Source organism: Streptopelia decaocto, assembly GCF_964273445.1.
Source record: "Streptopelia decaocto genome assembly, chromosome: 13".
NCBI lineage: Eukaryota > Metazoa > Chordata > Aves > Columbiformes > Columbidae > Streptopelia > Streptopelia decaocto.
Window position 1 is genome coordinate 8259921 of NC_138668.1, and position 26635 is coordinate 8286555.

The following is a 26635-nucleotide window of genomic DNA, read 5'->3' on the forward strand; positions in this document are numbered from 1 at the left end:
ATACTGAGTCTGTACCTTTCAGTCCTGGCATTGCTCTCAAGACTATACACTTCATTATAATGTGTTAAACCCTAGTGCTGCAGAGCCCTACTTGCAATTCTGTGATGTGAATCAAAGAGTAACATGGACAATTATATTTGGTTTTGAATCAATGAAGCTCTATGTAAACAGAACAGGTGTCTGTTTCCAGGGGATCAGATACAAAGTATTGTTATCTTGTTGCTGTTTCTGTCTGGGATCCTCTGCGGAGGATCCCTACTCTTCCTTAAAATGCTTCAGGAAGGATTTTCAAGGCATTAGGGAAGCATGAAGTACAATCTCATAAAAAATGAATGTTGCAAACTAAGGAAGTTTGATTCTATTTGCAAGTCTGATTTAAAAAGATTTGTCCTTCAAGCCTCTGTATCTCACTGAAGTATAACAATTTATCTGTTTGATCTATTAAATTATTGGATTTTTACTAGATGTTTAAGTAAGTACATCCTTGTCTGCAATGAAGCAGTGAAGCTCTAGACAAAGATTAAATTGCTATATCATTTTAAAATGAAAACCACACAGAGCATCAAGTATGTTTGGCATCATCAGTTAAATTGCTCATGGTCCATTGCTTCTTACACCATGGGTTTGCAAAGGACAGCATAAGAATCACAATCGCTCCCAGTAACCCTGACACCTTCACAGACTTTCTGAAGTCATAAAACATTTGCTGGCGAATGCAACTGGACTGGACAACAGAACTGAAATTTTTGGTCTGTATGGCTAGAGCTCACAAGTTATAGCAGCTGCACCTTCTATTAGAAGGTAATTCAAAATCATTCCCTATTTTATGATGGCAGAATGGCAAATAAAATTTTTACTTTATCAACACACTTTACACCACATATTTACTCTCCTGCTCCATAAGCCTCCACTCCCTGGAAATCCCCTACCCTGTAACACACACCAGCAGCATCTGTAGGAGCGACTCATGGGAGTTCTTCTGCATTGTCAACTGTTCTATTGACATGCCTTGTTTTGCAGGATTCAAGGAAATAGTGAATTTAGGACAACTCTAAAGCAAATTATCACACACCAATATTCTTAAAGAGTTAAATTCCTAAGAGTAAGAACACTCATTCTCCCGGTGGTACATTACTGGTATGTGCTCCTCATGGTACGAGGTACCCACAGTCTGACCTCTTGAAATGGATCTGTACGAACACTCACCTGAGGAGCTGGACGCAGCACCGGGAGAAAAAGTCTTGTTGTTGCGAAGGGCAGATTGGTTTCGTGCACAGCCTGGACTCCTGGTGCTGATGGCAATGACCTTTCCCGGAGGAGTCAGAGACTGCTCCTCTTGCACAGGCTTTATAGGTGACGTGGCAACAGAGCTCATCTCGGGCGTCTAGAAATGCAGACACATTAGGTGAGCATTGGGTACTGTTACAACAAATATATTGTTAAACTCATGCTACTTAGGAAGCTAAAAAAAGATACAAACCTGACATACTATAATACCTTTAAGTAATCTAACCAATACCTCTGTGTGTGTGTGGTGGGCAGCAGAAATTCCCTTTCTGTGCATTTAGCAGTGTTAAATGTCATCAGATCATTAATTCGTGTTACAATTGGGTTAACACTCAACAAGCTTCACACAGTGTGCTGGACCACCCCAGCATAACAAGAAGAAAAAAAAAGAAGACACAGATTTGTCACAAAAATGGAAAAGGTCTTCTTTGTAATTCAGTGCAAAACTAATTTTCACAAATTCTAATTCCTCTTGTTGGAAGTACACCTGGACAAAAATATTTTGCTCTTAATTCTAATCAAGGAGGGACCAATAGTTTTATATTTTTTCCATCCTTTCTCCTATTTCATACTGTAATACAGCAATAGCAAGAGGCACACGGTAAGGTGCTTTACTAATCTTCCATGCCTATTCAGTTATTTTTTTAAGTTGTTTAAACCCTTTTTCAGAAAATGCTCCCCTTTTAAGGAATCTGTGTGCAACCACAGGCATAAAATTACCACTCACACTCATGAGTGACCGGCTATGTTACTTCTTTTTATTGGAATGTATGATACGGTAAATATCTGAAAGAGCTCCATTGTTTTTCAGGAGCACTAAGCTACTCCGATTAAGACACTAAGAATGCTAAAGTGACAGGAAAACACTTGCAAATAGAAACCGCTGGTTTTCCCCTCCCGTCTTCTATCCCTCCCCATCAAAGCCTAAGGACATGTTTTTTTCCTAGTTTGTGATTGTTTAATAGTGTCATCCCTGGCTGTCACATGTCACCAGAAGGAGATGCTAAAAGAGGAGACACTGTCACAGATCTGTGAGATGTCAGACCAAAAGCCTTTATAATTTAAACAAAGTCTATATCTGGAGCTGTATCTAAGCAGAGATGGTTTTAATTTTTTTAAATCCTACATTCTATGTCTATAAAATCAGGATCAAAAGGAGCTTCTGGGGTGGAATGGTTAAGTCTGCACCAACAAAGATAGATCAAAGAACTATGTGTGTTTGGGAATAGTGATATATTTTTATCTTATGCCACAATATGATGCAAAGGATATCTAACTTACCTTATCTCCATCACAGGAATTTGGTCAGATAGGTTGGATTCAGTGTCTTTTTGGTCTTTAAAAGGATGTTTACTAAGTTTCAACTGGTTGCACTAGGCAGAAAGGGCTGCCCAGTTATCACAGGGGCAAATCTTTAACGTTGGTTACAGTGCATGAGAAGGACAGCAAGTTCATTCCCTGTTGTCTGCCTAAGGAAGATCTTTTTCTGGGTCTGTTAAATAACTATTCTAGAGCCTGGCAACTTTTACAAAAATCACTATGGCAGGCACAGTTACATTTGCTATGCTATCCCAAAGAAATAAATCCTTTTCACACTGATACTTGGTGTTACTTGAATTACATAAACACTGAAAATTAAAGGTTGCAGTTTTCATGTAGAATATTAATCCCATCTGGGCTCCCTTTGTCACCCAGGCTCCACTTCCCACAAAAGTTTGGACCAGATGACCTGCCAAGGTCACTTCCAACCTGGGCTGTTCTATGAATGTGAGAGAGAATAGAAGGCATCCACCTAACCTAACCGTACGACTAATCTTTTCAATACTCACATTAAATGTTCACTGTAATACAACTGAGACTCACAGTAAACCAGGAACAAAAATGTACTGTAAAAAGCAAATGCAGCATACTGAGGAAAAGACAGTCCACTCTGTAACGAGTTGGGTCGTGTTGTTGCCTTTAAAAACCAACAAAACCTAAAAACAAACAAACAAACCACAACCAAAAACCAAACTGAAACAACAAACAACAAAAAACTAAAACACTGGTATCTCAAGATCTTGACAAGGCTGGTCATTGACTTACTATGAAAACAGGAGAGGGCAATTATTCCCCAGATGAAATAAGAGTTTAGCATTTGGAGCATGAACAAGAGCTACTTACTGGTTTGGGATTGACTTCAGTAGAGATGAGTTTTAAAAGGCAGTTTAGGAGTCTCTGCTTGTGAAGGGTGGTACATGCAGGAACAGCACTTGACTCAGATGTTGGCTCCCTTGCATCCTGGGTTTCTGGCTCCAAGACAGCCAACCAGTCATATTCCAGCTGCAACTTGTTCGGTTTGCCCATCATGAGGTAGACTTCAGCCAGCGTGAGGCTCTCAGAAGTTCGTAGACTCCATCCTTCTTCTCTAACCTGTTGAGAGAGCCGGCTTGGGTCATCCTTGAGAGACTTTGTACTAGATTGTCCCTGAGGTGGAGGTGGAAATGAGGAGCCCAGCTTCTCTTGAGAATCCTCCATTACTGCATCTGTTATATCCTTGGTACAAGCATCAAACTGCTGGCCATGGCTGTGGCTAGCCTGAGTTTCGTATCTGGATGGGCCACTGCCGGGTGAAGCCACACCACCTCTCGGCAGCTGTGAACAGGAGTCAGGTGTCTCTGTGCTCCTCCCGCCTGGAAAAGCCACAGGAGAAGTATCACCAGATGCTGGAGTAGAGTCTTTCCCAGGCAGTTTGTCTGTGCAAGAACATTTCTCTGGGACAATCAGGTCCTGACAGGACTTCATGTACCGTGGGAATGGATCAAGCAGAGACAGTTCCTCCACATCAGGGATCTTACTGCAAGCACAAGCGGTGCTGCACGATGGTAGCACAGTTGCTTGGTCACCACCCAGGGCCTCCCTGCCCTCCACACAGAAGGCCACTGAGCTCAGCTTCTCATGGTTCCCTCCCGGATCCTGAAGCCCAGAAGGTGGTTTTTGGAGAGAATTAGTGATGCCAAGATTCGAGGCTGTTCCTTCCAACAGGCCAGGCTCTGGGGGGGCATCTTCAGTGCTTGCAGAAACTTCAGCTGTGGGCTGAGAGGTTCTGCTTGACTCTGTAGTGCTCTCTGCCCTTCCAAGACCTTTACCTTCTGTTCCCCGCGTGTACTTCAGCTGTCCCCTAGCTGTCCCCTGACCACTCTGTATGCCCAGGATCTGTGCAGGGGGTAGTAAGTGAGACTCTTTCGTGTTCTGTTTGCATTTGCCGGTTTCCTGCCAATGCACTGTGCAGAAAGCCTTGGAGTGGACCACTCTGGCTACCCCAGGCAGTGGGGTGAGCGTACAGTTCTCTCCTGGGAAGAGATGGAGCATCACTTTCTCCTCTGGGAAGCTGCCTCTTGTTTCTGAGTCTCTGGAGTCTTGAAGCTGCCGCTCTTCTAGTGTTTTACGCTAAAAAAAGATGTGTCAAAGAATACAACAACCATCTGCCCCTTCCCAACAAGCACCTCACAGCCTATTTTGCAAGTCAAAAAAAAAAAAAAACCAAACTGATCAGGACATGTTCTCTATTCAGCACAGGTATGAAGACTCCATGAACAGAAATAAACTCCTTTTGTGGTGATAAGGTCTACACAAAGACCTGCTACAAGCACAAACCTAATCTCCGTTTCAGACAAAATTACTCAACTCTGCTTCACATACCATTGTAATCGTAAAAAAACCCAACTCACTGACAAACCTCAACAAAACCAAGCAAAAAACCCCAATGCATAGCGAAACAGACTCCCTGTTCTGTGCAGTAACCTCCATCTGTTATGTTTTGACATCCTTCTAAGTTTCAAGTGCTATGCTGCTACTTCTTCCAGGCTCACAAATTAAACAGAAAAGCCTGAATTAGAGGACTAAGAACAGGATATAGCAAACCAGTCAACAGGAGAACAGAACTGCTGTTAACTCACAAATCCTTTTACCCCAGGGATCAAAGTTCAGAGGGAGGGATGTCTCTAACAGCACATAGATACACAACAGGTAGTAGCAGCTACCCAGACAAGAAGCTTAAGCCTTCATTTAGTGAAACTGCATGAAGCAAGTGGAAAGATCTGGCCTTAATCTCTTTGCCGAAATTGGAAACAAAATCATCAGTTATTATCCAGGTTTCCATGGATGTCACCCATCTATAACAAAACAGAGTAAGTCACTGTTTAGGAAACTAAATAAAGGCATGGAGCTTCATTTATTACTAACCAGCTTTTCAGGGGAACATAGTAGAGAAATGTTGAGGTAAAAGTGGAATATTATGGGATTTCCCAAGAAAGGCTCTGTTAGTGATGCTGAGATACTAACCTCTACTTTTCCTAAGCACAGGCTGGTAAATTTATGAGGTAGAATCACATTTCTGATGCAAAAATTAGCTCAGAATAAAAAGGGAATTGCTTCTGGGACACTTACATACAGAACAGACTTAAGCAGAAAAAGGATACAATACGCACTTCATGAAGAGCCCACTTCTGCTTCAGGAACTCAATGAGGCTGGAGACCTTCCGATGTAACTCCACAATCATCCTGTAGGCAAGATAAACAAAGCAAGGGAACAAAGAAAAAATGTAAGCACAAGTTCAAATCACAGCCTTGATGCTGGAGTGGGAATTAAGGGAAAAAACTGGCATTCTGTAACACAAGGACAGAGAACACACCTACCAACCCCCCAGCTTTAAGAAAAACAAACAAAAACACAAAGGAAAACAAAAACATGTTATCCTGCAACTTTAAAATCCAGATAATTCACAAATAAGAAAGACCTAAGAGCCTATCAGATAAATCTGATTGCCATGATTCAAGATACTCATTTATCCAGATGGAAGAAGACAGGAAAAGATGGTACAATTTAGCTAAATGACAGAAGTGCAGGCAAGGCACAAAACTGCCACATGTGGTGGTCGCTCATGTGGTTGAAGCAAAGAACAAAAGGGGCACAAAAAAAATCCCAAACATTTACTTTTTGCTCTCAAAGCATTTTACAAAATAAATCTAATGCTAAAAATCTTCATTCTCCTCTCTGCATGATCTCTGGTCATTATAACCAAGTACTCTCTTTGAAAGAACAATCAACATCACAGAGGCCTTGCTTTTCCTGCCCTCAGTCTTGGACTGAATCTAAGTACCAGGACGATGAGCCATCGATGACACTGAAACAACAGCATCAACTACCTTTTGCAGGGAGGAGATTAAGCTACAAATACTTTCCTTTCTGCTAGTATCACTGTGTTGCAGTTGACACGTTCAGAGTCTTGGTGCAGGTGCCTCTGACCATTGTTTTACTTCTGTCTCCTGTGCCTCTGTTTCATGGTACATTCAACACAAATTTTAGTAGAACTAGTGCCGCATCTCTCTATTTTACGTGTGCTCTGCTCTGACAACTGCGTTAAGTAGCACAAAGTATATTTATCTCCAACTCTAGGAGTTTCTATCATTACTCAAGCTAAAAGACACAAAGAACAACAGCAATCCAATTTTCAAGTCTGACACCTCGTGTTTACAACAATCATGTACCCTGGCTGGACAAAGCCTTCAGAACCAGTACATTTAAGCAAACTGCATTATCAAAGATGAACTGTCGAGTTGGCAGATAGTAGGAAGATAGTAGAATGCTGCTCATGCATTTCCCTGTTCTGTTCTGAGTACCACAATCAGTTCTTCATTACCTAAGACGTGGGTTCTGGGCAAGACTCTGTACTCGAGCCCATGCATGATTATTTCGTGGCTGCAACTCCACAGGGACCTTGAGAGGAAGACGTACTGGTTTCTGGTCCTCTTCATCACTAACGCCTGAAGGGAGACGAAGCACAAAGGGTATGAGTCAAAGCAAGGACAACTTGGACAGAACACTATCTGCTCAAGAAACTTTGAACGAGTACAGTATTTCAGACCTTTAAACTGCACTGATTCTACTTATTGTGTGGGGGAAGAAAGAGAAGAAAAAATAATAATAACAATAAAATCACACATAGCTGAACTGGAGAAGCTAAAAAAAAGTCTAAAATGCTCAATGCTAAACAACATACTACTGCTTATTCACTGGCACAAGGGATTGAACTTCACATACAGTGAAAGCACAACTGGTAAAGCAGGAGCGATCTTGGCTGGTGTAGCTATTTCCTTTTTAATTTAGTTAGTGACTCCAGGACTTAGAGAGCTGGGTGGGTCCCAAAGTTATTGGAATCATACAAGCAAACAGGATAAGTAAGACAATAGAGACATATCTGTGACCAACACAAATGTGAAATAGCACACATCCCCCTGCCAGTGATGTGCACATCAAAAGAGGCCTGCTCTCCCTCATATTCTTCTGACCATCTCTTAAAACCTTTTCACATTCCAGCATCTCTCACTTACCATCTGGATCACAGAGTTTCTTCAAAGCCCTGCACATCGGAGCTTTGATGCGAAGGTTTCTGCCTTTGTAACGAACAGTCGTAGCCCTGAATACATTGAAAAAGAAGTATGTACAGGTACCATTAACAAACGTTCGTGAATACATATGTATTAGGGACACAGTCAAATGCAGTCATGGTTATAGGAATGAAGAAGAAATAAAAGGGTTTGCAGTGCATATTAACAAGAGCCTTCAATCTTTTCTATCACCCTACTTTTCATTATAGAAATGCTGCTCTTGTGACCCTTCTCTTCCAGACTTTCATGCAACACTGGGCTGTCTGTTTAGGAAGGGATTGCTATTTTATAAAGCGGACCGGAATTATGTTATTTCAGTTGAAGAGAACCCTCAGAGATAGCTTCCTCATAAAAGACAAGTAGTTCTGCTTTAGCCTCCTCTTTATACTCCTAGCTCTTAATTATGGGAAGAACAAGTCAAAAGTTTCTGAAGAGTCTTCCATTCTGGAATATCAACACCACATCTGTTGCAGAAATGAGCTCTAACAGCTTGTATGGGAATCTGAACAAAGTAACTCTTACAGTACGGTTTCACTGTCTTTTGGCTTTAATACCACATTAACAACTATAAAGATCCTTAAGAGCAAGAGACCATTTTTGTTTTCACACAGTAGAACTATTTGAGTTCTTCACTCAATCAACCCAATGCTTTGTTTTTAGAGACTTAGAAGGCAAACTCTGAGACCAAAGCCACAAACGGCAGTATTTGCTACCTAATAGTTCAAGCAATAAGGATCAGGTAGCATAGAAGCAGCATTGAACACAAGTCTTTGCAAGTAAAATGAAATTACTTTTTCCTGTGCTGATAAGAAGACATCAGGTAGAAAGAGCACTTGTCTATACTGCTCAGGGAGAAATTCTCAAAGGGCAGCAGAAGTGAAGCCAGACCTGAGAAGATGGAGCTGATGAGGAGTATAGCTCAAACATTTCAATTCCTAAGTTGTGAGCTTCTACAGATTCAGAATATCCCAGGGCTGGAAGGGCAGATTTCCTCAACTTGCACTGAGCTGCCAGAAGCTCAAGGGAACATGTCAGCCCCCACTCCTCCTAACGAGCCCCGACACAGAAGTAGTGACGGCACAACCGATGAGAAGAAGAGAAGGCTCTCAACTGCTAAGGAGAAACTAGCAATAGTGCTACTTAAGAAAAAATAAAAAAGACCTAAGAGCTACTTGTCTGGTTTTAAATAATGCTTCCTATTTCCACATCTGCAACAGCAGACAACACTAGAGCTGCTATAACAGAAGCATTGTTATTACTTTTCCTCCTTCAACTTAACGCCAACTTGAACTGTTTGAAGACAGCGGGTCCCATCGAGTGCAATGGCCTATCTCTGCCAGTGGAAAGACTCAGGAACACTTGTGGGTATCTAGTCAATGACATAAGGCAACGATGAAAGGTAAAACTTCCTCCTGGTCATGGCAATGGACACCTGAGCCTTCATGCATGATATTAAACATCCTCTTGTCATTAAAGTGCAAGTATGATTTTATCAGAAAAATCAGCATTTTTTAGAAACTAAATCTCCTGAAAATAAGTTTAATCACATGCAGCTAGCACCCTCCTCCTCTTTTTTTTTTAAATGTGTAAATAAACTAAGTTTCAACACAAGTGAGGACAAGATCAGTATGAATTAACACAAACTCACTTATGTCAAGTTAATGGGTACTGCCATGTACACACAGGAAACTCGACTACAGGTTCTGCTGCTCTCAAACTCAGCTGGTCAGTGTTTGGACAACTCCCCTCCTGGGTCTGAACCTCTAGGTGGAGAATCTCCACTTCTTTTCTCAAGCCCAAACGTTGGTCTCAGCCAGCAGGCAGGAGCTGCAGCCTCGTACAAAAGCGCCTGGAGCAAAACCTGAAGGACTTCACATAACTTATTTGCATTAAATAAAAACCTATATATATATATATATTACATTTCTCTGCCCAGTGCTTATTATTATTTCCTCTAAGAACAGTAACTGAAAAAGACAGCTGAGGACTAAACCTCTTCGACTTTTACTGTAGCTCCTAGAAATCACTCTTCCTGTTAGATTGTTTTATGCAAAAGTAACAACATTCTCATGATTCACAACAAATCCCTTCTGCTTTTAACTACAGGGATTCAATGAAAGCTGCATTTACTCCATTACCACTAATGTTGTTCATCACAGTAAGTCATTTTATAAAGCTCCCGTTGAGATGATACGATGCACGAACGCACCCAACCGTTAGAAAACACAAAGTCTGGGAATGTGATAGAACAGTTGTAGGGAAAACAAAGCTGCTGCATGAACGAGCCAAAATTACTGTCTTCCTTGTTCCTGCAATGAGTTAATTACAGCATTACAGCAATCAGAACTGCTGTAATGATCTCCTTGCTTAGTAAGGACATGCCTAGATGTTCCCTCCTGTTCTAGCAGAAAACACCGTTTCATAACAGCCTCAATCAAAATCCACTAAAGCCAGTGAAAATAAATCCAATAATTCAATGCACCTTGAAACTGGTTGCTCAACTGCAAATTTACACTACTTCAGGACAGCAAATTCCTTTGACTACTTGTGTGAGCTCAGACTCTCCTCCTGCATTTTGATTTTAGCTGGTCAGAAATAGCATTATTATTATTGTTGCTTTGACAGTGTAAGGGTGTAAGTGAGAAGGGGTTTGTGGGGAGAAACATTATTTCTTCTTAAATTAACTGATATGACTATCTAAACCAGACAAGCTTTGTGGAAATTGTTCCATCATATGACTTGAAGGTGACTGAAAGAAGGGCCTAAATGCTCAAAAGGCCATTTGATCCACCTAGAACAGCTGAGCTACTTCGATCAAGAAAAAGAAGGAAAAAGAAAAGTGCCGCTGTTCATTTTTCTATTTTCTATTTCTCTTCAAGAGCCTAAACAGTTGGTCAGAAAGCTTCCTGGTGGTTTTTCCTAATCAATTTGTCTACCACCTGCTCAGCTGCACCTCGGGTCTGTTACCACCACAGAGCAGCTCACAAATGAACAACAGATCAGCATCATCAGATCCCAGCTGCATATTTATCTGTGCTTTAAAGGCAGATAGAGGAAAAAAACCACCCACCAAAACCTAGGATAAAAGCCAGAAAAAAGTGAGAAAAACATGTCACAGAAGATATATTAAAATAAATAGTAAAATCTATGAGGAAAATCATATTAAATAGAACAAATGCAAAACTGCTGATAGCACTTAGAGGAGCAGGAACTACTGTGTTTCCCGAGTACTGAGAGCAAACGGCACAGTTCAGAAGTCAGCAAGGAAAATACACTGTTCAGTAAATGAAGGGACACAGAACATACATGAATTTGACAAAACAACATTAAAAACATCATGTAGAAGTTTTTGCCCTAGTGCTACAGCACTCTTCCACAATTACAGCAACCGATACTTTTATTTCCACTGTCCCCAAGATACATTTTAGAAGTAGCATCCCAGCTCTCTAGATTCAGGTGTTCTGCCTGGAAAGCCAGGAATAATTCCCCTAATTCCCTTTTTCATAAAGTATGATGGGCTTCAAGCAGTCTAGAGAAGAGTCTGATAATAAGTTATTCTATAAACTAATGTAAAATCAGATATATTTAGAGACTGCAGTTTCCTAACTGAAATCTATGGCTGGGAGGCTGGAAAAAGAATAGTTCTACTAATTCAAAAGAAAAGTACAGTAAAAAGTAGACAGCCTACAACAGAACACCTAGACTTCATAGAAATCATCAGCTCTCATTAACAAGTAATTAGAAGAACTAAGGTCTTAATCATGCAAAGTGCTAGACTGATGCTACAGCTTGCCAAGTCAGTCTTATTTATTATGGTTTAGTCTATTTGGATGACACACTATTAGAAAGGCTTTCCAGTACAACACAGAGACCAAACTGACTGTATATCGTGAACTCTAGAGATATTCAGGACATTAGGGAAAAAGGACTCACCCCAGGCCCACTTTAACTGATAACTCCAATTTAAAAAAGTAATTTCCCTTAAGAATCATTTTGTTATATGAAAAAATTCACTGCTAAGATTTTTTTTTTTTTTAACTGTACAAAACCCAAGCCAATCCACAATTTCTCTTCTAATTTCAAGGAAAAGGTTGGTCGACATGAGCCACCAGTGTGCCCAGGTGGCCAAGAAGGTCAAGAGCATCCTGGCTTGTATCAGGAGCAGTGTGGCCAGCAGGACCAGGGCAGCAACCGTCCCCCTGTACTTGGCGCTGGTGAGGCTGCACCTGGAATCCTGGGTTCGGTTTGTGGCCCCTCATGACAAGGGAGACCTTGAGGTTCTGGAGAGAGTTCAGAGAAGGGAACTGAGCTGGAAAGGGGCTGGAGCACAAGTCTGATGAGAAGCAGCTGAGGGAACTGGGGGGTTGAGCCTGGAGAGAAGGAGGCTGAGGGGAGACCTTATCACTGTCTGCAACTGCCTGAAAGGAGATTGTAGCATGGAGGGTGTTGGTCTCTTCTCCCAAGTAAAGAGTGATAAGACAAGAATAAATGGCCTTGAGTTGCACCAGGGGAGGTTTAGATTGAATATTAGGAGAAACTTCTTCATGGAAACGGTTGTCAGGTACTGGAACAGGCTGCCCAGGGAAGTGGTGGAGTCACCATCCCTGGAGGGGTTTAAAAGGCATTTAGACATGGCTCTCAGGGACATGGTTTAGTGGTGGACTTCGCAGTGTCAGGTTAATGGTTGGCCTCTGTGATCTTAAAGGTCTTTTCCAACCTAAACGATTCTATGATTCTGTTCTGATTCTATATTCCCTATAGTTATAATTCTGTAACTTCTGTAAAGAATTCTCATGTCATTATATTCTTAAATTTCACCCATCATTTCTTACTAATAACAATTAATGGCTTCATGGAAAAGGGGAGGGGAAAAAAAACCCATACCAAACAAACTAAGGATGGAAAATGTCAGACTGCAGCTCTATAAATATAAGAAACGCCCCCTAGATACTCGATGACCAATTCAACAACCAGGGTGCTGAACAACCAGTTTTAAGAGTTTCAGGAATAAGTTCTTACTTACCCAGCTTGAATGAGCTCATTGAGTTTAGCTGCGTTCTTGTCATCCATACCTTTAGATGAAATAGGATAACATGGTGAATTAGGATTTCAAGTGATATTGTCACGACCTTTTTCTTCACCCTATTTGCTTTCCAAAGCTATTTTATTCTCACACAGGATTAATGAACATAAATAACAAGTGATAGGACAAGAGGAAGAAGTCTCAAGTTGTACCAGGGGAGATTTAGATTGGATATTAGGAAACATTTGCTCATTGAAAGGGTTGTCAAGAACTGGAACAGGCTGCCCAGCAATGTGGTGGAGTCGCCATCCCTGGACAATTTTAAAATATGTGTAGATGTGGTGCTTAGGAACATGGTTTAGGTTAATGGTTGGACTCAATGATCTTAAAGGTCCTTTCCAACTGAAATGATTCTGATCTAGAACATACCCTTCCTTAAATGTTTCTGTTTTCATAATGTGTAAGCTTTACATGGTATTTGCCATGAAAATCATATTTACTCACAGATTAAATGACCCTAGTTTAGGTGGTTCAGTCATCTTGGGTTGCTGGGCATTAATCTGACACTGCAGTATTAAAACGAAAAGCTTCCTCATCTTCCTGCTCAATCTCTGTTGCTAAGGCAGCACAGCACAGAGAAAGACCATCGAGCCCTCACAGTGCTGAATGCAGTAAGTAAATAAAAATAATAAAACACACTTATAACCCACACCTTTCTTCTATACAGCACATTTTTAAATGGGCATTATGGTAACTTGATTTATAATATATTCCTTACAATAGTTAGGTCCACGTTTATTTACCAAACATTTAAACTCCCTCTGGAAATGCTGAAAATATTCCTGACATGTTTTTGTATCTCAATACAAAGTCATCTTGATTTCTGAGAAGACAGGAGTGAATACTACAAGAGGGAAAGAAAAAAAAGAAAAGTGAAAGAAACTATTTTCACCAGCTGCAGAGGAGACCTCTCATAAACTGGGTGTAGAGGCTGCAGCTTAAGTCCATTTGGTCTTGGAAAATAGAATTTTCCAAGTGACAGGGGGGAAAATACGTAACCAATATCCAGGTTATAAAAAGACAGGCACAGAGTATGCGTGCATTGCCATGGTGACTGTGTGGAACCCTATTCCCAGCCATAGCAAGGAGGGTCTGTTGATGCTTTTAAGACAAGACACGGATATACGCAAGAAACACTGATTTCTACTGACAATGCAACCTGTCTTGCCTCTACATCTTCTGTGTCATGAAACAGTTCAAAATTGCTTCTCCAAGACGAATTAATATATTGGAGATCTTTGTACAAACAGAATAAAGTCAGTATGAGCAATCGCAACAGTCGTTCATGACACATTACAATAAAAATAACAGGTAAGGAAACAATATAACAACAACAAAAAAAATTGCCAAAATAGCATGGTTCTATTAGGAATTGTACACATGCACTCATTAAAGCTTTATTGTCTTTCACTTCGCAACTAGTATGACTTGACAAAGAATTGAAAGCATTTTGATGATTTTCCGCATCTTACAACTTAAACAAAATATGTAGTATATGCACTATGATAGAAAACCAACTCTACGAAAAGTTTGAAAACAAATGAAAAAAACCACACCGATAAGAAGGTATGTGTGCATGGCCCAGTGCGCACAGCCGTGTTCCTCTGCCTGTTCTCCAAGCCAGCCACAGCAGAGCTCACCCTTGTCTGGAAGCCATAAAGGCCACACGAACCGGATCCCAGGCTGCACAAAAAGCAGCATGGCCAACAGGTCAGGGAGGTGATTCCTGCCCTGCTCCGCTCCGGTGAGAGCCCCTGCAGTGCTGGTCCAGCTCTGGTTCCTCAGCACAGGACAGACATGGACCTGCTGGAGAGGGCCAGAAGAGCCACAGAAATGATCCGAGGCTGGAACAGCTCTGCTGGGAGGACAGGCTGAGAGAGTTGGGGTGTTCAGCTGGTGAACAGAAGGCTCCGAGGAGACCTTACTGCAGCCTTAAAGAGGGCTTCTAAGAATGATGGGGACAGACTTTTTAGGAGGGACTGTCGCAGAAGGACAAGGGTTGATGGTTTTAAACTAAAAGGGGGAAAATTCAGACTAAACATAAGGAAGACACCTTTTACAATGAGGGTGGTGAGAGCCTGGCCCAGGTTGCCCAGAGAGGTGGTGGATGCCCCATCACTGGAGACATTACAGGCCAGGCTGCATGGGCCTCTGAGCAACCTGAGCTGGTGAAGATGTCCCTGCTCATGGCAGGGGTGGCACTGGATGAGCTTTGAAGATCCTTTCCAACCCAAACTATTCTGTGATTCTATGAACATGGTAATAAGCCTAAGCTCAGATCTCTTTCTAATAAAACTAATCAACTTCCAGAAAATGGGGGAGCATTGGTATGGCACATACTCATCTGTCTACGCTCATCCTTACAGACAAAAACAGCCTCTGGGATCAATAAGGTCAGAACACATCTTGGCTGCCCAGTACAGTTGTCATTTCTGATGATGATTTGTAATGCTTTTTCATCTTCAGGGTTCAATAAGCAAAGATTTAGAGAATGACTTAAAAAAATGCACCATCCTAGATTTTGATTGCATAAGCAGAACTAATTGTGGGTGCAGATGATATCATTCACACATTCAATTGCTTAGTTTTCAAGAATAATAAAACAAGACAGATAATCTGAGTATACATTTACCTGCAATCTGTGGGTATTATAATACATGCCCTGCATTCCATAGATAGCAAAAGCTAAAGATATCTGTCAAAGAAAAAGGGACTAATGTCTAAGAAAGTATTTAAAAATAGAAATATGTCTAATGAAAAAACGGTACCACAGAATACTGCAATATAATACATTGAACATAAATTCTAAATAACTCCAAAGTGAAACTGTACTAGACATTGGCAACTTCAAGGGTAAACACCTGTGATTCTACCATATAAAAATAATATTAATTCATTCATACTCACATCCCCCAATCTTCTTTCTCAGTTCCCCATAGCAGATTAAGCCATAAAGCTCCAGGGAGGATTTTTTCAGCCCTTGAGAAAATACTGAAAAGTAGAAAAGATGTGAGATGCAGCCAACAGATACTCACACACAGCAACACTGCAGATACTAATTTCAACACTGAAAATGAGATTATTTGTATTTTCAATTATGAGAGAAACACCTCACCGGAGGGAAGACTAAGTTCTGTTTTGAGAAACACTATAATTAGATGGGCTCACCAATTTTCTTTCGGTGAGTTAAATATCAGGGAAATGCAACCTTTTTTAGACTAGAGAAAAAACAAAGCAGCTTCCACAGCATTTAAATATGCAACAGTTCAATATGCAAAATACAGCTAATTCATAATAAAGCTAACTCTAGAATCACTTAAATGTTTACAATTTCTAAAAGAAACATATAGATGCCCCCAAGAAAACGCATATAGAATTCCTGCCCTCCACAGCGGCACTAAAAGGCAGAACTCCAACCCTCACAAGACCGTGAGCTCTGCACTGAGTCCATTCCATTCCATACTAACCATTATCAAAGTCAATGTACTTTGAGATCTTGTGCCAGGTGCGGTAGTAGAAATGGCGAACCTGTTCCTTATTCTTCACCATGCTTGCTGGTTTGCCTTTCTTCTTGTATTTCAGGGCAATGTTGTTCTGGATAGCTTCAAAGTCCTTCCCATGCTGAAGAATAAATCAAACAAATCCAAATACTCAAAACCAAACTTACACATTAAGACAGCTCGAACAACATGAAGGACTTTGAGGTTCTTAGCAGGAAATTAGATTTCAATGGTCATTGTGTGTCCCTTTAAAACTAGCCAATTCCTATAAAATCCTTGGAGTTCGAAAGAGGAAAATTTAATTTTATGTATAAAGAACCATAATTGAAAAATAATTCAAATTGTTATAAACATTCATTAACAAAACTCAAATATTTCCTGTGTATTTCAAAACAACAACAACAAAAAGCTTGACACTTTTGCATGGTGGCTTTGATTGACAGCCAGTTTATAGCCAACTGTAGAGACACATATGCACAGACTAATAAACGCATGTGTACATACGTATTTTGCTCCAGCAAATTTCAACTTAATCAACCTTCTTTAGCAACATCCAGATACTAAAATGAAGCCATCTAAGCTTGTTATTTGCTTCTACGCATACCTCATACAGTCCCTCGAAGAAAGTATTTTTGTCCTCTGTGCTCCACGACTCCCACTGCCGTCTGACCTTCTTTCCTTCCTCCTTCTCCCCGGCTGAGGAGCCTAGGTTCCGTGCTGATGACTTGGAATTCCCAGCAGGATTGCTGGGAGGAATTCCTGATGCGCCACCAGATGCGGTCCCTCCATTATCTGCTGCTGCAAAAAACCATGACCAGAGTGAACATCAAACCAATGGCAGGATTCATGGATAGAGATAAGTGAGGAACTCAGAATTTCCTCCTTCTTCAGCACTCTCATTTATGTCAGGTTTTTTCCAAGATATTTCACCCAAAATACATAGGCAAATAACCTTTTTTTAAAGAGATAAAATCTCAAAGTCACCTCCAAAATCATTAGTCTTTCAAAGACATCTTAATTGGTAAAAACATTATAAACTAATCTTAAATCTCTGGTTTATTCACAATAGAAATCAAACTGAACCTCATGCTTGGTTTGACACTGTAAGAGATGATTAGAATGTTAATCCAGAAACCAGGGAGACTTTCCAAAAGTACACCCCATTTTTTCCATAAAAATGCAACCATTCTCAGTAACTTACATTTCCTATGCTTAGGGCTCCACTGATTCAACTTCTACAAAGGATAAGTAGCTCATAATTGCTCTTTTGTTCCTTTCTATATATTTACTATTCTACAAGAGAAACTGTAGTCCTGGGAAGTTTATCACATCCTTGTTTTAAACACAAATAAATTACTATCCAGATAATTGCTTAGAGTATACGAAGTATATGAAGATCTAAAAACTCTAGTATCCTGTCACCTCTCCAGAGGTACCTTACTTGCAGGAATAAAGAAGTTTCCTATGTCATCCCTCTGCAAAAACTCTCTTACTACTGTGGACAGTAGTATTTATCATTGGGTTACCACAATCCACTCTTAGAGTTTATTTGATCTTGCTAAGACAATGTAATGCAGTATATTCTAAAACACGGTATTAGAAAATAATTGAGGATAAAAGGCAAAAGAATAGTCATACACCATTAAATTATACCCCATAAATTCGGTCTTTCAATCTTACTGCATGAGATTCTTCTAACATACAAAACAGCTACCAAGTTTTCATCCTCCCCCTAATGATAGATGATGATGATGGTCACTAATTCCCAACAACAGATTATTTACAACTTAAGCAAACCATGAAAACAATAAGGTCCATCAAGGCTCCCCAAACCATTCCTGCCGCAGAGCTGCTGGAGCGAGCAAGGAGGTTTGCTCTAATACTCTGCTTATGTGCTTGTTCTAAGTAAAATCATTGACAAAAGGAGGAGACTGAAGACAAGACAAAGACAACATGGTCATTCTCACTCTGTCCACTTATCCTGCATCACCCAACCACTGGACCAGCCTCCCCCACAAGAACAGCCACGACAACTCCCTCCCTTCACTCCAGCCACAGCGGAGCACCAGCCCCTGCACCCCAGGCACAAAGCAGCGAGTTTGGATGTGTAAGTTCTCAGCATCTTCACTCAGCTTTCCACCCACAGTCTGCAAAGACATCCGGTTTTTGTAGTTGGCTTTGAACTACGACCCCCAACAAAATCATGGATCCAAACACCAATGTTCCAGAGAAAATTATTAATTCCTTTTATCCAGTGATCTCTACCCATCTGTGTGCCCCATTATTAGATCTTCATTTATCTGCGAATGACATAACATCATCTCAACCACATTTTCTGCCTTAGTAGTGTGGGACGAGATCCTGTGGGGTTCTGACTCTGAGCCACTTTCAAAGGAAGGGAGGGAGAACTGGGGTAAATGGGAGGGCAAAGAATGAATGAAAGCACGTCAAGGTAGGATGGAAGGAGAGTAGCAATTGTAAACAATATGAAGAGGATTAAGGAGAATATCAGAACAAGGGGTCGTGCCAGCAGTTTTTTAACAGTCATTCATGCCCTAGAGAAATAATGCTGGAGGACATTTCAAACGAAGGTACAATTGATTCTGCAGCCTACAAATTTGAGAAGATACAATCGTATTATAAGTACCTACATCAGGTATCTTGGTATACACATCCTCTCCCACAGGAGAGGACAGTAGTTAATTTAATCCACGTGCTACGGGACATGCAACTTTGATGGGCTGAAACAAACTGGACTGCTTTCCAGCAAGTTTTATACACTGTCAAAAGATGGAACATTTTAATTCAGCTAATGCTTTTGGATTAATAATTCTTTTTTTCAAGAGAGAACTGCTTATTACTGCAAAACAAATCCACACACTGGTTTGGGCCATTCTACACATTTTGTAAATAAATCTAGAGCAACAGCATGAAAGACGTCTTCAAGCTTCAGTTCATTACCATTAGACTTTGTTACTATTTCCTCCTGACTTTATTCTGCATTCAGAAAATGGGTAAAAACAGAGAATGGGAACACTCTAGTTCAAACAAAATCTACAGCACATGATGACAAAATATTCCAGCTTTTACTGTTGTGGTCACAACATCCACATGGATATTCTCATCACTCTTGCTTCATGGAAAAAAGCCTCAAAACACACCTTAAAACCTGCACTCAGCAACCATGTGAGTATTTGCAAATGAGATGTTAATTCTCAGAAATCCCTCTTTTTCAGCAACCCTATATTGGTCTGTTTTCTCTCCCTCAATAAACCCACCTGCTTTTGAACTCTCATGATAAACTGCCTCCACACCACGACTCCTTCAAGTTCTTCCACTGATTTCATGCAAGTTACTTTAAGACTTCCAAGAATTAATACTTCAAAAACTGTGCAGAATTTGAGGTGTAGACTATGAATTTGAAAATACAACAAAAAGTTGACCGCCATTTGAAAACAATAATAATTATTATTTTTAAAAGCATAGATTTAGTTATTTGTGCAGAAAATTTGATAAACTTTTCAGCAATTCAAAACGTATTGGCTTTTTGAGGCAATACAGTTTTCAAACTTAATTTTGCTGTGCTACCTTCTATGTCATTTTTGCCCTAAACTCAGAAATGCAACTCAGTACATGAAAGACAAGAAACAGAATCCAAAAATGCAATTAAAGATTACGTCAGGGTAATCTGAAAAACAGCAGAATTTTTATACATCCTACTCGGCAGAATTCGAGTATTACTGACAATCTTCCCTGAACCACAGGAAGGTAAAGTTGAAAAGTCAGCAGCTGCTGAGCAAACTCTTCCTACAGTTTACAGTTAAGTTTACTTTATCAATAACTTGGCTGCTACAAAGAAGCACCCTAAAAGCACAAATGCTGAATGTGAAAAGGGATCCATAGCAGACAGAAAATAATCATATTTTCAAAACTTTTTAAAAGACATGATCAGGACAAGCCAATGCCTGCTGAGCAACTGAAATCTGAAAAAAAAAAAAAAAATTAAGTTTATTGATTATACTCCTTAATAATAGCCCTTGGAAGAGTTTTCACTAGAATATACAGATTCTAAAAGCGGGACCACTTTGATAAACTTTAAGGGTTACAAAGCATTATTAAAGACCATGATAAAAACAAGTTTCTGGTTTCAATGGATTGAGAGTGTGGTCTATACACTCCTGCTGGCCAATGGTAAAATTACCTTTGCAGCTACCACCTTGACTGGGACATGCAAAATGGAAAAGCTTCCAGTTTTCAGAGCTGAGCTCAAACACATGCATTGGAGCTTTTGGTCATGTTTGTACTTACAGAGGGAAAGGAAAGTTGGTGGGACAGCAAGTGAAAGGATTTAAGTCCAACCTTTATTAGTAATCTTCACTCCTCCCTGAGTTCCCTATTGGCAGCTCACTCTGTGAGACACTTCACTCAGAATGCAAAGCCCTATAAATTCTAATCACAAGACATAACACTAGGGAGAATTCAGACAAGCCTGGAAAACCTCTCAGTATACAACCCTGAATGTAAAGAACTCAAATTAGAAAGGATCTCACGCCATGGCTCTGTTCTCCAAGATCTAACAGTTATAATCTCAACCGTATCGGAGAAATCAACTTTGATGCATTCACATAAAAACTAGCCAGGCAGAGCTGTGGCTGGTCTTACAATTCAAAAAGTGAAAGCATAGCCATAATTCCACTGCTGTCACCCCCAATGATTTAAGAAGTTTGCCTAAACCGGACAACATAGTCAGGTGCAGCGACTACAAGCACTATCTATGACCAATTACTGAAATAATATTTTCCATTTTGCATATAATTTTATTGGGGTTATTTTGGAATCCAAACTGCAAAATACATAAAGTTTGGTTTTCAACTGTGTCAATACACCTAGTTAAAAATCGTTCTGCTGCTCTAAAACTGGAAATGCATGTCTATGTACAAACATACAAACATGAATATGCACATGCACAAACATACGTGTTATTTTGTTCACACGCGTATACACTTTCAAAGCAACAGAGTAATTTCAAATGCATATATTCAACTTGTCAATCATGGACAATATGTATGCCAAAGAAACACTTCCTTGCATTTAATACTGTTTACAACCCTTGAAATAATTATCTGTAGCTAAACACTCCTGGGTATTCCATCTGTTTGTTTATTCGGTTTAATGCAACTGGGAGAAAAATTACATAGGCATTTTGTTCCATCCTTCAACATCACACACCGGAGTTTTTAACTTAAAAAGTTAATTAAGGTATTCAAAAATACTTTTGTAAATTATATAAACTAACTGTCAAGCAATCAAGGTCAAGAATTTTTTTCATGACGTGGCAATAATTAAAATATCATGATTCGCACTGTTTCATTACTGGAACAGAAAACTATCATAATTAATAATGTTTACCTAATGTTCAGCATGTGCATACCACTGCAACACATCGAAGAGTGAGGTAATCTCGAAGACACATTTATGCTAATATGGAGTTTAACTTCATTTTAGCATACAGGAGTAAACTCTGTTATTTCAAATGTTGAAGAAATCTCCAAATATTGTTTTTCTCAAAAATAAACAGAAAATAAAACTCGAGTACTTTTGCACAGGGTATCCAAAATGAGTCTCAGGTGCAGCTCCACTACAGTGCCAGGTGTCATCCAGTGACTGCTGAGCACACACAATAGCACCAAGATATTCAGATATCCTTGCTGTCTTCCGGCTACACAAGTTAAGAAACAGCTTTGAAAAAAATCTAATTCTTATCTACAATGCTAAAGTGACAAAGCCTCTGTAGGTATGTACATACATAAAGGTATTCAGATGTATACAAAACAATAAACTTGAATCAGATGGAAATGCTCAAACTGTTCCGAAACAATAATGCAGGGCCCACAAAATCTTAGAAACAAATATGCCAATATGTATATTTCATAGCTGTTTCCAACATGGTTCTTTGCATAAAACAGCCATAGAAATAACTGTGAGAAACCACCACTGCCTTGTGAGTTGTTTTTTTTTTCCCTTTTTAACTAGCACCCAGTGCATATTTTGTTATCCAAGAACAGAATTCAGAGTGCAGCCATTTGATTACACAGCGAGCTGGAGTCTAATTTCCTAACCAAAATACAGGAATTTTCTAAAACTCAGGAGAAATGAAGTGCAGGAATTAAAGGTTTGCTTCAATAATGGAGAATTTTTCCTCCTCCACATCCACATCCAAGCCCCCCAGTTCTGCAAGTGCACAGGGGATAGTGGGCAGCAAAGAAGCTGGAGCTTTGGGACACAAAGAAGATTCCAGCTACTGTGAGAAACAAGCCCCAAAACACCTTCCTCAAAACCAAACAAAAGATGGCATCTACAGGAGGAGAACAACAACTCCTAAACCCACAGGTGACTCCCCCACCCCAGCACCCCTCTTGCCAGTGTGTTTTAAAGGTGTCAAAACACGGTACCTTTGCCTTTTGCAGCAGTGCTGCTGCCAACCGAGGAGGATGCCTGGGAATCCTTCTTCAGCCTCTTGCTCTGAGGTCTGACGCTGGACCTGAGAAAATGATGCTGGTCCTGGCTGTGGGAGGGCTGGAGGGAGGCCGGGGCCTGTGATAAGCTGGGGTTCGGTGGGGGGCTGCTGTTAGTGTTGTTGTTAATAATCTTTTCTTCTTTCTTTGTGCTGCTGCTGCCTGGAGCTGCCTCTCCTCCTCCTCCTGCCCCTTCTTCTTCCAGGGACTCCTCATCTCCTCCTGCTCTCTTGCCCAGCTTTTTCACCCCTTCCTCCCCGCTGCTCTCTCCCAGTTTCACTGTCATCCTGTTGGGGAGAAGAGAGAGAAAAGAGGGGGGCACAAAGTCAGGCCAGGAAGCCCCCCAGAGAGGGAGAGAAATCCCTGGACTGAGAGGGGAGAAGTTTAGCTGCAGAAATTCCTCTCAACATGGCCGCCGTTGTTTGTTACTAAATCCCCTTTCGTTTGCTGTCCCGACCCAACAACCTGTGCCGAGGGCGGGAGGGGGAAAGCCCCGCCGGAACCCCCCCCAAAGCGGCCCAAAAGGCAGCCGGGACCCCCCGGCAGCCCTCCGGCACCCTCCCGAAGGGCTTCGGGGCGCCTTTGGCGGAGAAATCGCCCAGCCAAACTCGGGCGTGTGGAAGCGCTCGGCAGAGCTGAGAGGAAAGGCAACGGCCGAGCCCGCGGAGCGGGGCAGCGCGGCCGGGCCGGCCCGGCTGCTCGCCCCCCATCCTACCCCTTCCGCGGCTTCTCGGGCCCAGGGGGGCTCCTCTTCCTCCTCACCGTGCAGCCGAGGCGATCCGACCTGCCGCGGGGGGGGGATTCATGTTCCCAGATGCGGCGGCGGCGGCGGCTTCTCCTCCTCTCTCTGTGCGTGTGTCTCTGGGGCTGGGACTGGCCGAGGCTACCGAGATTTCCAGCTCCCCCTCCGCCCCCACCCCCGCCGAAGCCCCGGCACCTCTCCGCCGCTCCCCGCCGGGCCGCCGCACGCCCGGCCGCCTCCTCTGCCCGGAGCATCGCGGTGCGGCCCGGCCGCTGTCAGCGCCGGCCCCGCGGACCGACCCGCGCCCGGAGCCGGCCTGGCAACCCGGGCCGGCCGCTGCTGCCTGGCCCTGTCAGCAGCTTCCAGCCTTCTTTTGTTTTGTTCAATTAACGTGACCCCATTTATTATTATTTTTTTAATTTTGAAGGGCAACAAACTCCGCAGGCATCTGAAGCAGCTTTTACCACCTCACTGGGATGGGGACCATGCAGCTCATGGTGATGCTGTGACCTCTTGGCCAAGAAACTTTTAAAGCATCGTGTGCTGGAGGACCAACTCCTGGACTTTCTAAGAGGCATCGCCGAACAACTTTAATGCCAAATCTGACTTCTGGGGCTGCCGCTCACTCTGTGCCTAACTTCATCAATCTTCTCAATACCGAAGTTTTTCTTAACACTTGGAACAAAACGCCAGATACACATACACACACACAAGCTTAAGGCTTTAAGTCATATTATCTGCTAAAACTCAACAACTGTTTTGTTTGTTTGTTTTCTTAAAGTGTAAAAATCTCATTGACACTACATCTAAAATAAGTCAACTTCCAAGAAAGAAACCACTTACAGCAAACCAGAAAAAAACCAGCAGTTGCAATGCAGCTACCTTATCACCAGAGCAGGAGCCACGATCCAACTTTAATTTAGGAAAAAGATAAAACCCAACAAGACAAAGAAATCCTGAACATCACAAATAAAGAATGAAATTACTACGTATTAGGCTGACACCAGAGTAATGTGGTTTAAGATAAACATGACACATCAGCATTATATGGTGTAGAAATTTGTGTGATTACAGTTTATGGATTGTGTTCCTACTATTAAACTGATACTTCTCCCTCTAATGATTTTCAGCTAAACCACTGAATCTACCAATTCAGAATTATGTTGGGCAACATCCCATTCTTTGCAAACGCTCAATAAACTCACTTGAACTGTGGATCTAAGCTCATAGTAAAACTTGGTTAACTCTTCACCTGACAGGTCCCTAATTGCAAAGACAAACTTGCTCTTCACACAACAAAAAATGTAGTGTTTTCAGTTATTTTGAGGACAGAAGTCTTCTGATAGTCTGTACTCAAAAACTTCACTTAAGTAAGGCTTAAACTTCCTTGATCTCAAGTTTAGTTTTGTAACTGCAAACTAAATGGTGCCTCCATTGGAATCACCCAATAATTAGTAGGGGATACCAAAGAAACACCTCTTGGGGACAGCTGCTTACAAGACTAGAGTAGCAAATCCCAATATATGCCCTACTTCCCAATGCCCGGCTCCTTACAGTGTCCTGCCCAAACCCTCTGGCAGTGCCCTGCACCCAGTTCACCCATTTCAGCTGCTTTCTCCTTTGGCTTTCACATTGCATCTGCTTTTCCTTTCTCTTCCAAAGCGAAAATCTTCTCAACCTTACTGCCTGGGTCCTCTAGACTTTGATACTTAGTCGCCGTCCCTTCACTCTGCCTCCTACCTCAGCCCGGCTCCCTCAGGGGAGCTGCTTTCCCCGCAGACCCAGCGCCGCCGCACCTGGTAGATGGACGGCCCGCCGAGCTGGGCCGGGCGGTGCCGGGTCCCCAGGGCCGCGCACGCCCCGCAGCTGCCAAGGGTCCGTTTCTCCCTTCCCCCCGCAGCCCGCTCCGCCCCACGGGAGGCTCCGTCCCAAGCCCCGAGCTCACCTGCCGCATCAATGCCGCCCCGCAGCCTCCGCGCTCCAGCTCTCCCGCCGGTGGTAGCCCCGGGTCTTTCGTCCTCCACAGTCCCAGGCACGCCCAGGCTGCGCCCCAGACCCGCCAGCTCGGGGGGAGGCCGGCGCGTCCAACCGCGGCCCAGCCCAGCGGCCCTCCCAGCTTTGCTGGCGGCGGCAGCCCCGCTCCCGGCCGGAGAGGCGACCTCTCTTCCCCGGGCTACTCCGAAACCGCGGCCACGGTGCCGGCACCGCCGGCTCTCCGTTAGGCCTCCGCGCCCGCAGCCGGACCCGCGGCTCCCTGGCGTCCCGGGTTCGGCCGCGCTCCGCCGTCGCCCCCGGCCGCAGAGCGGGCCCCGATCAGCTCCCGGCCGCCGCGGTTCCGCTTCCTCGTCACCCTGCGCCGGGCCGAGGGGGCGGGGCAGGACGCGGCGCGCGGGCCCAGCTGAGCGCGCCGGCACTCCCCGCCCCGAGACCGCAAGCGAGGCACCGCATTGGTTGACGGCAAGAGGGAGCGAGGCGGGAGGCGGGGCCTGGGCGCCAACCAAGCCAAACAAAGCGCGGCGCGGGGCCGGTGACGAAAGCGAAACGTAGAGGAAGAGACGGCAGCCGGCGTCCGTCAGAGGGTGAGAGGCGACCCGAGATCTGGCTGATGATTGGCTAAAAGGGAGCCAATGGAGGGCTCTATAGCTCGGGCCTTTGGACACGGCCCAGGATTCCATTGGTCAGAAAACTGCTCATTTGCATGCGGCGGTCTATTTATTGCCTGCTGAGCAAAAAGGGGGTGGTTGTTTTGGGTGCGTTTGAGGGAGTTGGTTTGGGCGGGACACTGTACTGCAGCTTTGCTTAATTCGCTTTTCTGCTCCGCCGGTGGTAGTGCCCGCTGCTCCTGTTCCATTAAGGCCTACTGAAGCACCAAGGGGAGTTCTGGGGCTGCTCTCTCCTGGAACTGCTTGTGTTTTCCTGGCCTGGACCGCAGGAACATTGCTGGGGTGTCCACCAGGGGTAGGTTGGTGGTTCTTTGGTATCAGCTAAAGAACCACTTTCTGCTAATTTTGTATTGTTTTTAGCAATTCTTAAGGCGAAGGGTGATCCCGGGGAGCGTGGCTGAGTGCCAGGGACCTGC

At 42.7% G+C, this 26635-nt stretch overlaps 1 protein-coding gene across 7 annotated transcripts in view; it reads right to left on the reverse strand.

The window, feature by feature from the left end:
• Positions 1–25893, reverse strand: part of CRAMP1 (cramped chromatin regulator homolog 1) — a 40489-nt gene extending 14596 nt beyond the window's left edge. For 3 of the 7 annotated variants that reach the window (XM_082064886.1, XM_082064885.1, XM_082064880.1), the window contains exons 1-11: positions 23577–23704; positions 22752–23101; positions 16904–17097; positions 16267–16420; positions 15707–15790; positions 12740–12788; positions 7660–7745; positions 6969–7092; positions 5748–5829; positions 3451–4716; positions 1207–1384 (exon numbers count right to left, since the gene is read on the reverse strand). In XM_082064886.1, coding sequence (XP_081921012.1) covers positions 1207–1384; positions 3451–4716; positions 5748–5829; positions 6969–7092; positions 7660–7745; positions 12740–12788; positions 15707–15790; positions 16267–16420; positions 16904–17097; positions 22752–23101; positions 23577–23620 — 2611 coding nt within the window. In that variant the 5' untranslated portion in view covers positions 23621–23704. Of the gene's footprint in view, positions 1–1206; positions 1385–3450; positions 4717–5747; positions 5830–6968; positions 7093–7659; positions 7746–12739; positions 12789–15706; positions 15791–16266; positions 16421–16903; positions 17098–22751; positions 23102–23529; positions 23705–25501 lie in introns of those variants that run through there. The other 4 variants (XM_082064883.1, XM_082064882.1, XM_082064881.1 and 1 more) reach the window with 4 other exon arrangements.
• Between the last annotated feature and the right edge of the window lie 742 nt (positions 25894–26635).